This window comes from Ascaphus truei, chromosome 3 (genome assembly GCF_040206685.1).
Source record: "Ascaphus truei isolate aAscTru1 chromosome 3, aAscTru1.hap1, whole genome shotgun sequence".
Classification (NCBI taxonomy): domain Eukaryota; kingdom Metazoa; phylum Chordata; class Amphibia; order Anura; family Ascaphidae; genus Ascaphus; species Ascaphus truei.
Genome location: NC_134485.1, coordinates 331011965 through 331028956, shown reverse-complemented (window position 1 = coordinate 331028956; position 16992 = coordinate 331011965). Strand labels below are relative to the sequence as shown.

Below are 16992 nucleotides of genomic sequence, written 5' to 3'. Positions count from 1 at the left end.
TATAGGCACAACGGTAACGCGCGCAGCTAGGAGGCGTGGCCATGATGTCATAACGGTAGGCCACACTGTGATTGGCTCACAGTGTCACGTAGCACGGCAGCCGCTCAAAAATACAAAATGTCTTTGTATATCCACACAGCTGCCGCGCCAACGCTGTCTGACGTGTGCACATCGGCACTGGATCACGCGCGCCAGCGCTTAGTATACCAGCCTGAGAAAGAATGTTATTTATAAATGACCTGACTGTTACTGTACGTATTTTTTTCTAAAATTTCACTACAAGTATTCACCAATTTGCACCATTTTATATTCTGTTTCGTAAAAAAAAAAAAAAAAATCTAGTGAGGGGTCTTGGGAGGGAGCGCCCTTCCGAGGATTTTTTTTAGGAAATAGAATATGAAATAGTGCAAATTGATGCATGCTTGGAGTGAAATTTAGAACAAATTTCGTTATAAATAACTGAACTGCCGTCATACAAGCCCATGGCGAGCAATACTGCACCCCTCCTCATCCTCTCACCCCCTTGTCCTCTCACCCCCCTCTCCCACCCCTCCCTTCATCCTCTCTCATCCCCCATCCCTTCCTCTCCCTCCCCCACCCCCAAATTATTGCAGGACAGCCTGCGCTCATGCTTGGAGAGTTGATGACGTCACCGCTCTCGAGCATGAGCGAGCTCAGCGGCAGCGTGGCCGCAGCCTTATGCTTTGTAACTGCACTTCTCTCAACGTACCAATGAATACTGCAGACATACTAAAGGAATGACGTTTAGTCATACTGAATTATCGGCATGTGGAGAACATCACACAAATGTACAGTTATACAGCGCTGATTATTCCTAATTCCAATCAGGAATTAAGTAGGAAAACAGAAATTCTAAATCAAAGACAATGTTGATGGATTACACCCCCACTGTTACTTATGCTGAAGAAGTTTGCATACTGCATGACTTTAGAATAACCCCTTCAGTGCCATAGTGGCTTGTAATTGCATTATGTTGCTTGCCCTGTTGGCACTGAAGAGGTAAAAAGGACCATGCCACATATTTTAATTGTAGGAATCCATTCCCAACTGGTCCCTTTTAGATTGACCTTTACAAAATATAACTTGGTATACTTCACTGTTGCTAATATTTAATTGCAAAACAAACTCTTATGCACAAGGCTATATTATATGAAATATATTCTAGACAAGCGATTCCCAACAGGGGGTTTGAACACTTAGGGGTTTGTGAGGTGTCTTCAAGGAGTTCATGGAAAACAAAATATTTAATGGCAAATCCCAGGCAGATAGTGGGTTTATGAACCTTTGTGGGGACTGCACACTCAGTAAGACCCCTTATCTGCACGGGTGGTATAGCTGTCAATTACAGAAGAAGCTTCCAAAGTCACTCTCCACAGTGTTTTGTATTGTGGGACGCAACGTTGGAAGTTTCCTCAGTAATTGACAGCTATACTATACTTCCCATGAGATCTGCACACAGTGAGGTGCAGTTTAGAGCCTTATATGCAAGTTCTCCCATGAGCTCAGGACACCGTACTACCTGGGATCAGGTTTTGTGGGCAATAGTATGAGTAGAAGCAATAAGATGTACGAATAAGGGGTTTGCGAAACAAATATTTTTTTAGCAGGGGATGCACAATGTAAAAAAAAAAAGGTTGGGATTGATTGTTCTAGCGTCCATTCGTTGCAAATCTGTAGATCAGCAGCAATACATTATTAAATTAATTAACAGTGAGATATGCAAACAGAGGCGCATGCTTTCACAGTCTATAGTGAAAATGGTAGAGACCTTGATCAATGACCGTCTAGTGTCTGTATGCACACATGCAAGCCTGACACCCAGCACACGCCCATTAGTCAGGCAGTATCAAGTACAAACACAATCCATACTCATGACATCTAGTTAGCACAGGTGGTAGGCATCTCCTTTGAAGGACCACCAAGGCAGTTTAAACCTTTGCAGTGACAACCTAAAAAGAAGCTGCTGCTACGTGACCACAAGAAGCTTCCCATCCCACTAAAAGTTACATAAACAGAAGATAATCTTAACATTGGCACCTGGGTGGCAGTTTCAGAAATAGGAGGTAAAATTGCAGGGTGTAGGAGAAAAATTTTTCCCCGTCAGCTTAACATTGTTGTGTTGTGGTTAGATAGATGCTTGGAGACTGCATCAGAGGCCTAAGGATTGTAGCAGACAGCTGTGCCTAACACAAAAACAGCTGGCATACAGTTTGGGTAGAGCTAGCCTGGGCAAGCAAATGGAACCATCCACTCAAATTCAGGTAGGGAAATCCGCCTGCCCCATCCTGAAAACAGAAGTGTGTGTTTTGGCAAAAGAACACAAGGCTGAAAACAAATGCACAGCTTATAAAAATATATTGCAATAGACCAAAAACCAAGCAATATGTTGTCCATAACTAAAGAATGTATGCGTTGATCAAAATAATCTTTATGGAAAGAAACGACAGTATGGGAGAAGTAGTAAACTAGGAATGCAGAGCTGGATTTCTTTTAGAGCTGCCTGAAGACAAGGTAAATAAGAACTCCACCTACAGTAGCTGATCCTTAACTCATGAGGCAAATTAGTTCTGGAAGGCAAGGTTCTGTGCACTGCAAGAAATAACCATGTTCTTTATACCATTGTGTTCTTCTTGGCCATGGGAAAACACCTCTATTTTTGAGCCCAGGCAGGAAATTAAAGTTTCCAGGCATCGTCTGTGGGCTGCATGATAACTACTAGCTCTAGTTGTTTTTTCTTAACCACTATGTAAAATTACCTTTTAAAAGCAGCAATCCAAGCTGCCTTTTTAATTTAATGTATTTTCCCCTTTAATATGTGTAGCAATACAATCCACACAATGATAAGTAATTACCTAAGTTGCCAAGCAATCAGCGAACATTTGATTCGGGAGTTCACTAAATGGCTGTCAGTGCAGCAGAACAGGTCCAAAGATGGAATGTTCTGTGGGGTAGATCCTGTGACCAAGCAGTCACTATATACAATTGGTGCACTGCTAGAGAGAGGGCAGGGTTCAAAAAGGGGTGTGCCAGAGCCTGTATCAGAAGAGGAAGGGGATGAGACATTGTAAATGGTTGCTATAGAAACAAAAAATGCTTGTTACATTATAATACATTAAAAATGTCAGAGTTTTTTTTTTTTAAATGCTACATGTATTTTCTCATAGTACAGAACTGATGAAAAACAAAAACACATGTAGGATATTGCTTGTCTGCAGCTTTAAAAGCAGCAAAACATGTGAAATCTTTTATGTTTTTTAAAATAAATCAGTTCTGTAATATTAGATAATACTGCGTTTTTTAAATTACTATTATTCAACTCTTGAAGCAATGTTTAATTAGTTTTAAAGCATCCTTAGGCTAAGTCCATAGTGACTTTAGCCGTGCGGAGGCGCGCTGAGGCTGAGGGAAAGCGAATGCTTTCCCTGGCCTTAGTTCGCGCGCCGTCCGGGGGCGTGTCGGGGGGCGGACCAGTGACGTCACGGAGCTGGTTTGCCCTCATTGGGCGAACCACTCACGTGACCGGCCGTGCGCTCCCGTGGGCGCCGAAACTAAAATTGAATTGTCGGCTACGCTTCTGCACGCCTGCGGAAGCGTGCGCGAGCCCCTGCTAAAGCCGCTCTCATTGCGGCTGCAGGGGCTCACTGCCGAGCGTGAGCGCGGCTCATGCCCGCGGCCTTAGATTTCAATAGCAGGCTTTAGCTCACCTCCCCAGTAGTGCACGATACTTGCAACATTTTCCTGTTTGGGATAATTTGTTGCCAATGTTCCCAGCAGTTTGAGCTGCAAACTGTAACAATAGATAATGTTACCTTAGTGATATAAGGATACATTGTAGCTGCCGAATTACACTGACTGAAGCGTCCATCATGTTAGGCACGCAATCAGGATTTTTACAGATTTATAACAAGCACCAAACGATTGCCAACTTGGGTAAGAATGTAGAATTATACATTGTCACAGGCTTTACATATACAAATAAGGGGGAAGGGGGGGTAGTATTGCTGCTTTAAGAGGCCTTCCTAGCAACAAATTTAATTTAAAGTAGTAATATGCTTGAGTCGCTAATATAGGTATCGTTACCTTAAAAAACAAAGTCAGACATAAAAAGTATACTTAAATACACCTTCCTTATGTGTGAGATCACATTGTTCTGTGTATTATCTGTGCTATATGCCACAGTCCCCTTCATCTGATCTGCAGTCCAGCAGTGTTAGGCAGAGGCTATACTGCTGCGGCACAGTTTATTCGAGCATTTGCCCGTTCTGTGCCGCAGCAGTAGCCTGGCGCGGGCCCGAGTGTGACGGGCGCGCGCCGAAGCAGCGGAAGAGCGCCCTCCGATCGGGGCGCTCTCCCTACCGCTGCCGGGTCCGCCGGGTCCCCCGGAACCCCCTGCCGCTGTCCCGCGATCGCGGGACACCAGGGCTCCCTCGGGGAGCCCCTGGACACGCGTGCAGGGGGCGCACGCTCCCGATGACGCGTGACCGCGCGTCTATGACGCGCGGCACGCCGAGGGGCGGCCACTAGCAAGCCGGGAGATTTCCCGGCTTGCGGTACCGACCACACTTCAATAAAGTGTGTCGGTAGTGTAGGTATATGATACGTTATTATTCTGGCAAAAAATTTCATTATTCCAGGGAGATCAAAAAAGTGACTTTTTTTTTTAAACAAAATTATGATTTTATTTGTTAAATACATTTTTTTTTTTTTTTTTTTTAAAGCCCATTACCTGGCTAGGAAGTTTACAAATTGTCAAGATGTTGGTGGAACTTCAGCTTTAAAGAAGCAACCCTCACACTTTCCATTGCCAGAACCTCAGAGATCAGATGGCCCCGCATTTTATAGAGCATGCCGAATCCCCATATTCATTGTATGACGTAAACCTGCCAAGCATTTAGATACCATATTCAACTCATTCACAAGCTTGTTCTTAAAATTGCTCTAGGGTGACATAGAAGCAAAAGGAGAGGCGCAATACTGGATTTGGTAATATCAAACAATGTAGAAGTAATAAGAAATATTCAAGTGCGAGAACATTTGGGTAACAGTGATCATAACATGGTCTCATTGGAAATAAATGATCATAAAGCATATTACTTGTGTTCAACAAAGATTTGTAACTTTAGAAAGGCAGATTTAATAATCTACAAGTAATACATTGGGATGATGCTTTTGCAGGGAAAAATGTGGAAGATAAATGGACAGTCTTTAAAACATTATTAGAAAAGCACACTAATCAATGTATACCCTTGGGTAATACGTATACAAGAAATACGTCTAAACCAATGTGGCTAAATAAACAGGTAGGGGAGGAAATGGAAGAGAAGAGGAAGGCGTTTAGATTCTTTAAGCCAGAAGGGACAGAGGCATCATATCAAAATTATAAGGAATGTAACAAAAATTGCAAAAAAGGGCAATCAAATGAGCAAAAATGGATAATGAAAAAAGGATTGCAATAGAAAGTAAGATCAACCCTAAAATGTTATTTAAGTACCTTAATAACAAAGAAATTAGAAAAGAAAATATAGGACCCTTTCAGTGTTAAGACAGATTATTGGAGATAAGGAAAAATGCGGAGGTATTAAACAAATCATTTGCCTTTGTATTTCCCAGGGAAGAATCAATTGCAATAGTAGTGCCGCAGAAGGAAGCCACAACCTCTATATTAACAAAAAAAAATGGTTAACTGAGGAAAAAGTTCGTAGGCGGTTAGATCAAAGTAAATAAGGCACCTGGCCCAGATGGTATACATTCAAGAGTTCCCAAGGAGTTAAGTTCAGTAATAGCCAACCCATTGCATTTAATATTCAAGGACTCCATTTCCACAGGCTCAGTACCACAAGATTGGCGTAGAGCAGACGTGGTGCCTATATTTAAATAGGGAGCTAGATCACAACCGGGGAATTACAGACCTGTAAGAGAGCAATGCCGCCATCTTTGCTGATGACACTAAATTGTGTAAGGTAGCTTACTAGAATCAGAGCAGGATGACATTTCTCTCCAAAAAGACTTAGATACTGTAGACTGGAAACTTGGGCAGGTAAAGGGCAGATGATGTTTAGAACAGATAAATGTAAGGTTATGCATTCGGGAAACATGAACAAACAGGCGATTTACAAATTAAATGGGGATAAATTGGGGGAATCCTTGATGGAGAAGGAAGGATTTAGGAGTGCTTGTAAATAGCATGCTTAGCAATAGTGCCCAAAGTCAAGCAGTAGCTGCAAAGGCAAACAAGATCTTATCTTGCATTAAATAGGCAATGGATGGAAGGGAAGTAAATATAATTATGCCCCTTTATAAAGTATTAGTAAGACCACACCATGAATATGGAGTACAATTTTGGGCACCCATCTATAGAAGAGACATTATGGAACTAGAGAAAGGGCAGAGAAGGGCCACCAAATTAATGAAGGGAATATATACTGATTTATGAGGAGGCTAGCTAAATTAGATTTGTTTACATTAGAAAAGAGGCATCTAAGGGGGATATGATAACTATAAACAAATATATTCGTGGACAATACAAGGAGATTTCAAAAGAACTATTCATCCCAAGGGCAATACACATGACACTGGGTAATCCCTTAAGGTTAGAGGAAAGGAGATTTCACCAGCAACAAAGGAAAGGGTTCTGTACAGTAAGGGCAGTTAAAAATGTGTAATTCATTACCCATGAAGACTGTGATGGCAGATACAAAAGGTATCTTCAAAAAAAAGGTTGGACATCTTTTCAGAAAAGTATACAGGGATCTACCAAATAAGTAAACATGGGAAGAATGTTGATCCAGGGAGAAATCTGGTTCCCATTATTTGGAGTCAGGAAGGATTCCCCCCCTCTCCCCGCCCACATTAGATGATATTTTCACTGGGGTTTTTTGTTTGCCTTCCTCTGGATCAATATACTACAAGTACAAATATAGCATAAAGTATCTGTCATCTAAAATTTAGCATAGGTTGAACTTGGACGTACAGTATGTCTTTTTTCAACCTCAGCTACTATGTAACAAAGCATCTGACCTTAAAATATGTTATTCAAATGTGTACAAAAATAATATCAATGTAAAGAAACAAATGCATTGTACAGAAAGTAACCTTGTATCAAGATTCTTAATAATAAAAAACCCACACAACAGATTATTTAATCACCAGAAATGAACAAAAACAGAAATGCTGCCAAAACATGGAGGGGTGGACACTGTTTTTATTGAAGGGCCACGCACTAATTCTCACTGGAACTGGTCTCAGACGTCATCAGAGTTAAACTCTTCAATGTAAAACTTACTTTAGTAAAGTGTACATTTTGGTAAAGCATCCCCAGGTCTTACACATTGGTCTTTTTTATTTTAATTATTCCAAACTTCAACCAAGAACAATTTAGAGCCAAGTGCATCATATTAAAAAGAGGCTAATTACAGCGTTTATGGCTTGCAATTGTATCAGGGAGATGTTACAGGCACGGTTTCCTTTCCCACTAACCCCTCATTGTATCATCCTCACGGTTTATTGGCAGTGACATCATCAACTGCAACCTCAGCTCATCTGATTCTATCTGCCATGTTGTTCTATCCCAAACAGCATGGGGCTTTTAATACTCAAAAGGAATTTAGGATGGGCCTTCAAGAATGTGTGGGAAGTAGAGGGAATATGAGTGTAAGAACAGGGGGAACCTTCATATGTTAAAAAAAAAGTATACATTTTACACTGAGAAGTCACCCCGTTTCTGAACACATTAATAATATTTTTCATTTCAGAGGGAATTTGGCCTTTTCCAAAATTACCACCAGGCAACCAATCAAATATAAGCGCTCACGAGCAGAGCCCTCGTTACCGTCTGTATCTGTTTGCGCTTGTGTGTGTGTGTTTATTTTGGTATGTAACGTACATAACTCTGTACCCCCACTGTACCGCGCTGCGGAATATGTTTGCACTCTACAAATAAACTAAAATAACCCAATCAGTAAAACTGATTAGCTGGCGCCTCCCCACTGGCAGTCATTTCTTTTCCATCCACACACGGACAAAATTCAGAGGGAGATCAATCTACAACCCCCAAGCACTAGATGGTATTAAAATTCAAAGAATTCAAGCTGAGCAACCCTGAGCAAAACATGCAAATCTAAAATTACAAAGACATATAAGAAAACATGACTAAACACAATTTACTAGTGAATATGATGAGAGATTGTATATCATTAAGATCACACTTATTTTCTTTGTTTACATTTGCCCTTATATTCTGCGAGCTTGCTTTACTATCTGTGAGTAAATAGACTTGTTCCTATCACCACCTCCCCCGTGACCGGAAGAGGGGAAAAGAAAAAAAAGTAAAGAAAAATAAAGAAACCTGTGCAAGGTTTACAAACAAAAGTAATCCATTCGCTGATGGGGCTGACAAGGTTATATTGTGCTGTATTTGGTAAAGATAGGCAACACCGGGTGTGAGAAATCAGAACCTACCCGAGCCTTGCATTCCAAAACCGAATACAACCCCCTCCAAATCATTTAGAACCACAACATTAGGCATTTAAGTATTTCCTAGACATTTGTATGCTATTTCAGCATTTTCCTACTTGGTTCGAGCTTTTTCTCAGAATCTGGTAAAAATTCTAAGCTAAAACAAAGTTTTGACAAAACCAGAACAAAAACGCGAAATACATTCAGAACGAAAAACAGAAGTCAAAGAGCCCACCCATTTTTTTTTATTTAGTATACAGCTCTGTTTTTCTGTGCCTGTGGGAAAATCTCCAAATCTGTATAACGCACATTTACTAAAGCAGCAATTTTTTTTTACGGAATTGGAAGCAGGGGGTGGAGGCCTCCAATACAGAGACTCACCATTTTCAGCGCTTGGATCTCCCCAGATAAATAGCGGTGAAGGAAACAACATGGTCTCAGGCATCTACCAATAGTACGCTGTAACTAATGGCGCTACATATCAACCAAGATGTAGTGGCCATATTGTTTCCACAGGTGGGAACTTTAAACCCGGTATCTCAATCAGGGAACAGTGGTCCACATACATCAAGCAGTGCTATGGAAACATGGAGAGGTTATCTCCAGAAATGTGTTCGTTTTTGATCAACTAGCATGCTAGCTGACCAAAAAAAAATAAATACACATTTTGAGAAAACATCTCCATTTTTCCTTAGCACTGCTTGATGCATCTGGCCAGTGTGAGCAGGGGTTTCAGAACAATCTCCCCACTAAAAATAGAGCACTTCTGCACTGGTTCCTCCGGTTCCAATTATTTAAGAACAAAAGCAAATCAAGATTGCTGAATAACCATACACAAATTGGAAATCCAAATACAACTTTTTTCCCACTTGGGATATATATATATTAGGCCCACTTGTCTGAAAATGAGAGAATCCAGAGTAATAGAGCCATATGGATTTTTACAAAAATCACAAAGAGCCTAAAAGAAAGATGGGCCTTATTGTCTATAGATTGCTACTGTGGTCCCTTTCAAACCACTTGCTTGCCAATATAAACACATTATGTCAACCTAGCAAAAAATTATTATAATATATATTACCTTAGTTTATCATCAGTTACAGTGAGGGAAATAGTATGTTTATTTATTTTAAACAGTGTCATAGTGCAAAAAGAAAAAGCTACACAGAGGCATTCCCACCCCCAATGCACATAAGGAAAGGCTCAGTTCAAAACTGGCTGACATAATAGTACATAACTGCACATTTCCATGCATACTTGAGTTTATATAAACTGATTTGTCCACATTGTAATGTTGACTGGATGGGGGGGGGGGGGGTGTATGGAAAAACAACAACGATATAACCCAATTATACAATGTTACACAATCTCCCCATACTAGGCATGTGTTGCTGCAGCGGTTCCCCGCCTCACATCTGGTTTGCACACCAGCCCTCCTCCTCCCATGAATCCCCCCTTCTATCCCTGCCTGCCTGAGCTGCCTCTGCTGAATGCTGCCATGTCACGCACTGGAGGCGCACTGCAGCCTCGCTGCTCAGTGTGGAGGAGGAGGCAGCCGCTGCTCGGGTTGCAGATGAGGTTTGCGAATTGCAATGGAGATGCCTTCACAATGTCAGCCTTGTTTTCCTGGTCAACAGCCCTCAACACTTTCAAGGAAGTCATTCAAAGCAATAAAGTCTAGTAAATACACAGACACGGAATATACATACATACATATACTGTACATATATACACCCACACAAGATGTTGCTAAGTAATAATACCATGTAAGCTATATGTATACGTTCTTATGAGATATATAAGAAAGTACACACACGATATTCTTAGTTAGAATTAAAGATATAAAGAGAGCCAATAAAGCAGGGGAGGGAGGGGGAAGAGAGATCAAGGCCCATGTACATTTAAATGTATACAGCAATTTTTAAGTGCATCAGTCACTCAGTTTCATTATTAAAGCGTTGATATTTAGGAAATCTCGAGGTAGGAAATGGAGCATTAATTTAATCTACACAGACACTTAATAACGCCGTCCAATCACAGAGGTGCAAAGACTAAAGGATTTTTTTTGTAGAGGCCAAAGGGGACCAAAAAGGGTTAAAAAAAAAAACAGAATGCAATCCAACATCTTGATTATGGGGAATTAATGCATGGTACATACTGCAAGCAAACGACAGCCCTGCGTGATCTGGGCTAATTTGCGATACATTTGAAAGCCACAACAAAAAAGTTACATGCCAGTAAAGTACACACGTCAATACCCATTTTATTTGGGTACTGTATGCCATAGTAAAGAATTGTAACATCCATGAATCATTATAATTGCAAGCACACACCAGAAAGAGAAATGCTAGGAGGGGATAAGGGCTGCGATTCGGCATATGTTGATGATTTACTTCCATCCAATGAAGGAAACCACTAAACACACATAACTGGATTTCTTTGCCTTGCAATCAGGGTACATTCTTCTGAAGCCTACAGAGCAAAATATGCCTTTGATTGAAGGACAGATCCTCTTGGTCAGTAAAAGAAAAAACAAAAATCACCAACCCCCCTTTAAACAAAAAGAGGCACCCTTCTAAACAAATTAGAGACCATTGTTAAGACAAACAAGACAATAGACAGCACTGCTTTACAGTGTTATCAGATGCTGTGCCTTAAATAAATGGAGCTATTAACCCGTTTGTGCATCAAATGTGGTGTTACCTCCGCTGCTGGGGCAGCCTAGGGGGGGGGGGGGAAGGTTCATGTACCACCCCTCCCAGCACTTTAAGGGTTAAAGGATGGGGTGGGGAAGAGAGATTTGGGGATTATTATACAATGAGCAGCTACAACTTTAGAGATTGAAAAGGCGTGATCATTTTTGGCAGCTGATGACCCAAGGATAACTGTTTCCTAGCAGACGTAGAAATACAATATGGTTAGGAGATTGTACTTGTTTGATAGATGGAATCTGAGAATTGTGTGTGTGTAAAACACAGGAGGAAAAGCAATCACTGTCTACATATAGAAAAGCATGCTATATTTCCACAGGCTTGTGCATACAGATCAAAGGCAGGGTTCAGAAGGTGTGTGTGTGTTGCATCCATACTATGCTGCACATTTCTGAGATTGCAATCAGTTTTCAAGGCCTGCAGTGAAAGGTGCAATAAAAGAATACACCCCCTCTCTCTCCCCTTCCCTACACAGCACTATAGGGAGAGGGTTAAATAGGGAACGCAATGAACAAGGCTGCACTCACCATCGTTGACAGAGGTTGCAAGAACGTGCAGGTAACAATACAGAAATCCCAAGGCGATCACAGCTGGAACATCTGTCCTGAGAGGCGGCATTGTGAGGCGACGGGGAAACAAGGGTTAAAAAAGATGGAGGGGAGGGGGTGCCTTTTTCTTTGCCTGGCCTTCGCCTGCCAGCCAGGCTCCCTCCTCCTCCTCTTCTTCTTCTCTAGGTATCCAGTCGCCAGCAGCAAAAATGGAAGAAATTAACCAAAACGTGAAGAAAAAAAAATGGGTGGAGGGAGAGTGGTGGAAAACAGCAGCGTTTGGAATGGGTGCAAAATATAGCCAAGGTCTATATTCCAGTGTGGGGGAGTGGGGAAGGGGTTGGTGGTGGGGGGTTGCAGGCTGTGTTGTAGGTGAGGGGGCATGCAGTGTCTGCAGTACCCCCTTCTCTCCCAGCTGCCTTACAGGGTATCCCCCCTTATCATGAGGGGCTGAGGGATCCAGCAGTGTTATTAATGAGAGGGGGAATGGCTGGAGAGAGTATGTGTGTGTGAGAGTGGGAGAGAAGGAGGGAGGGAGTGATAGGGGGCGGGTTTGGCAATCTCTCTCCACCTCCAGCTCCGTGGATAAGCTGGTTGAGGGTGTTGTATGAGTGTCAATAGGCAGAAGTGGTGCTGGCTCAATAGAGCAGCATTTCATTTCTGTGACACCCCTGTGGAATTGGAGTAGAATGAAACAGTGCATACATAGTATGACCACACTCCTGTATGTGAATTATCTCCAGTGTCTGTGTGCAGAATGGAAAGCCAAAATCGTGTTAGAGGTCCATGTTGCACTTTTAGTTACCCCCACACAGCCTATGTATGTCTCTCCATATACCATCTTGGAGGTTATTTATTTTAAAGTTTTTCCTGGATCAAAACCTGGGGTAACCCGTGGTATCATAGATCATTGAGAACGCTCTTTGTAGGGTGAAACGCGTTGTGCGAGATTTTACATAGTCCCATAATTTGTATGTATACTTTTTGTATTTTTTTGTGTGAAGATTTTATTTTTTATGTGTACTGCAATAGACTCAGTGTTAAGGCATTTTTCTCTCCCTGCATTATGTTAGCTACTGTACATGCTTGTACTCCTTGTGTATTTGATAGTGAATGCTAAATTAGCATTGATATACTGTAACATTTGAAATATAAACACACAGGCACACAAATAGCAAACCTAGCCCTTTTACATACAAGTACATATATCATTGATACTGAAGCTTCTGACTCACTGACTAGCATAATAGTCACCAAGGGCAAATACGTGTACAATTGCCAGCCTCTCTGCCAGTGAATGGTTGAGACTTTGAAATGACTACAGCAAATTAGTCAAATAAGAATTCGTCATGGGAAAAATGCATAAAACTATGTAGTATGTGGGGTCCTCTTAAGTTGTCTGTCTTCTGTAGGCAGTTATTTGACTGGTATTTACATCTGCAATTAAAATACTAGAATTATTGAGATTCTCACTTTTATTTAACGTCAGATTGGAAGAGAACAATCTTTAAAGCCATTTGTGACATAAGAATGTAAGAGAGGTTGCAGAATACTGAAATTCCTTATCACCCTGTGTTGTATTCCACATTATTCACCTTTGGACCTTTACATAGGTTAATTGCTAATACATTGTATGTTCAGATTGCCACAGTGGGTGGGTACTGCTCCTTAACAGCACAAGCTAAACTTCATCCCTGCCCCTTTACTCTCACTTACAAATAAACGTTGTGCAACATAAATCAATAATATGGGGACCGTGGTATCACTCATGTCTCATGTTTCAATATGTGAAATGTTTCCTGTGTTTTATATTGCTTGATATACTTTATCTACTTATCATACTTTGCTCACCGATTTTTCAGCATTGATTGACGCTTGAAGATCATTCTGAAATAATTTCTTATTTGTTGACATATTTAAAGGGGCAATCCCTCCTAGGACAAAAGTGAACTAATACCAATTACATGTGTATGGGGTCTCATCTGGGTAATTGGAACCCTTTGTGCCCAAATGTGACCCCTAAGAGTATTTTATTTTATGTATTTTTTTAAAGTTAGGTTTGGGAGGGGTTTGATTTCTTCTGGCCCCTCCCTTTGTATGATGTCCCTGTGTGTTCAGCAAGTGCTTGTACAGCCAGCCCCCACCCCCACCTGTCACCCCCTTAAAGCAGCAATCCAACTTTTTTTCTTTCATTTATTATTTTTATATGTAAAGCTTGTGACAATGTTTACTTCTACATTCTTACCTAAACTGGTAATCGTTTGGTGCTCCTGTTATAAACCTGTCCAAATCCTGATTGTGTGCCTAATGGCTGCTTCAGTCAGTGTAACTCAACAGCTACAATGTATCCTGATAATACTAAGGTAACATTATCTATTGGTACAGTTTACAGTTCAAACTGCTGGGAAAATTGACAACAAATTAACACAAACAGGAAAGTGTTACAAAGATCTTGCACTGCTTGGGAGGTGGGCTCTAACCTGCTATAGAAATCAAAGGATGCTTTAAAACTCATTATAAATGGCATTAAGAGTTACATAAAAAAAAAAACAGTCACTCTTATTTAATACTGAACTGATTTATTTAAAAAAAAATGCATATAAGATTTTACATGTTTTGCTGCTTTAACTTTATTGGTTCTCTGATAAGGAAAGGGTGGGATGAGGGGGAAAAAACCCACTTGATTGACAAACACTTCCCCATTCTAATGCCCAGAAGAAATTAAACTGGCCGACTATGTGGGATTGCACCTTTAATTATTTTCTTTCTTCTTCATATCCTTCATATCCTTTTCTGGTTGATGCCTGAGCTGGTATGGCACGGTCTGTCGGCATTGTATACTACATGTAAATTAATCATGTGATAAAGCAATCCAGTTGTTTTCCACGTGTTCCCCACCTTTACTGATGTGAGGGGTTGGCTAAAGTTTTTCCCGTGTTACGTTACTGATTTCTTGTAAGGGCTGTGTCCTTCAGTTCCATCTCAGTCATTGGCTGGAAGGGAATGTATCTGCAGCAGATTTCAAATAGAATATACAAAAAAAACTAATGATCTGGATGCAGGGCCGGTTTAACCATTAGGCAAACTAGGTGGTCACACACTGCGGCAAAATCTGGGGGTTGCCAAATTTTGCCCCTCTAGGAGACCACCTAGTGGCCAAAAAATGAATGAGGAGGACGGCGATGGTGGCGGAGGATGAGTGCGACCCAGCAGTTTGACCCAGAAGTCAGTGAAAACTTCCAGTGGCTGCCACCAGGATGGAATTGAGGAGAGAATGAGAGGGAGAGAATGGGGGTGGGGGGAGGGAGAGAATGGGGGTGGGGGGAGGGAGAGAATTGGGGGAAAGAATGAATGAGGGAGAGAATGGGGGCGGGGGTGGGGGGCATGGAGAGAATGCGGGGAAAGTATGAATGGGGGAGGGAGAGAGAGAATATGGGGGGAAGGAGGGAGAGAGAATATGGGGGGAAGGAGGGAGAGAGAATATGGGGGGAAGGAGGGAGAGAGAATATGGGGGGAAAGAGGGAGAGAGAATATGGGGGGAAGGAGGGAGAGAGAATATGGGGGGAAGGAGGGAGAGAGAATATGGGGGAAAGGAGTGAGAGAGAATATGGGGGAAAGGAGGGAGAGAGAATATGGGGGAAGGAGGGAGAGAGAATATGGGGGAAGGAGGGAGAGAGAATATGGGGGAAGGAGGGAGAGAGAATATGGGGGGAAGGAGAGAGAATGGGGGAGGGAGAGAGAGAATAGGGGGAGGGGGAGAGAATGGGGGGGAGGGAGAGAGAAAATGGGGGGAGGGGTAGAGAGAATGGGGGGGAAGAGAATAGGGGGGAGAGAGAGAATGGGGAGGAGGGAGAGAGAGAATGGGGGGGGGGAGGGAGAGAGAGAATGGGGGGGGAGGGAGAGAGAGAATGGGGGGGGGAGGGAGAGAGAGAATGGGGGGGGAGGGAGAGAGAGAATGGGGGGGAGGGAGAGAGAGAATGGGGGGGAGGGAGAGAGAGAATGGGGGGGAGGGAGAGAGAGAATGGGGGGGGAGGGGGAGAGATAATGGGGGGAGGGGGAGAGATAATGGGGGGGAGGGAGAGAGAGAATGGGGGGGAGGGAGAGAGAGAATGGGGGGGGGGAGAGAGAGAATGGGGGGGGAGGGAGAGAGAGAATGGGGGGAGGGAGAGAGAGAATAGGGGGAGGGGGAGAGAGAATGGGGGGGAGGGGGAGAGAGAATGGGGGGAGGGAGAGAGAGAATGGGGGGAGGGAGAGAATAGGGGGAGGGAGAGAGAGAATGGGGGGGAGGGAGAGAGAGAATGGGGGGGAGGGAGAGAGAGAATGGGGGGGAGGGAGAGAGAGAATGGGGGGGGAGGGGGAGAGAATGGAGGGGGAGAGAGAATGGGGGGGAGGGGGAGAGAATGGGGGGGAGGGGGAGAGAGAATGGGGGGAGGGAGAGAGAGAATGGGGGGGAGAGAATAGGGGGAGGGAGAGAGAGAATGGGGGGAGGGATAGAGAGAATGGGGGGGAGGGAGAGAGAGAATGGGGGGCAGGGGGAGAGAATGGGGGGGGAGAGAGAATAGGGGGAGGGAGAGAGAGAATGGGGGGGAGGGAGAGAGAGAATGGAGGGGAAGAATGGAGGGGAAGAATGAGGGGGGAGAATGGGGGGAGGGAGAATGGGGGGGGGGGGAAGGAGGGGGGAGCAGGGGGGGAGAATGGGGGGGAGGGGGAGGGAGAATGGGGGGGAGGGAGAGAGACTGGTGGGGGAGAGAGAATTGGGGGGGAGGGAGAGAGAGAATGGGTGGAGGAAGAGAGAGAATGGGGGGGAGGGAGAGAGAAAATGGGGGGGATGGAGAGAGAATGGGGGGAGAGAGAGAATGGGGGGAGGGATAGAGAGAATGGGGGGGAGGGATAGAGAGAATGGGGGGGAGGGATAGAGAGAATGGGGGGGAGGGATAGAGAGAATGGGGGGGAGGGAGAGAGAGAATGGGGGGCAGGGGGAGAGAATGGGGGGGAGAGAGAATAGGGGGAGGGAGAGAGAGAATGGGGGGGAGGGGGAGAGAGAATGGAGGGGAAGAATGGAGGGGAAGAATGAGGGGGAGAATGGGGGGAGGGAGAATGGGGGGGAAGGGAGAATGGGGGGGGAGAATGGGGGGGGAAGGAGGGGGGAGCAGGGGGGGAGAATGGGGGGGGAGGGGGAGGGAGAATGGGGGGGAGGGGGAGGGAGAATGGGGGGGAGGAGAGAGACTGGTGGGGGAGAGAGAATTGGGGGGGAGGGA

At 43.6% G+C, this 16992-nt stretch overlaps 1 protein-coding gene across 2 annotated transcripts in view; it reads right to left on the bottom strand.

Annotated features, from left to right (window-relative positions):
- LRP1 (LDL receptor related protein 1) overlaps nucleotides 1-12270 on the bottom strand; it is a 374671-nt gene extending 362401 nt beyond the window's left edge. For both annotated transcript variants that reach the window (XM_075591499.1, XM_075591500.1), the window contains exon 1: nucleotides 11714-12270. In XM_075591499.1, coding sequence (XP_075447614.1) covers nucleotides 11714-11804 — 91 coding nt within the window. In that variant the 5' untranslated portion in view covers nucleotides 11805-12270. The remainder of the gene's footprint in view (nucleotides 1-11713) is intronic.
- Between the last annotated feature and the right edge of the window lie 4722 nt (nucleotides 12271-16992).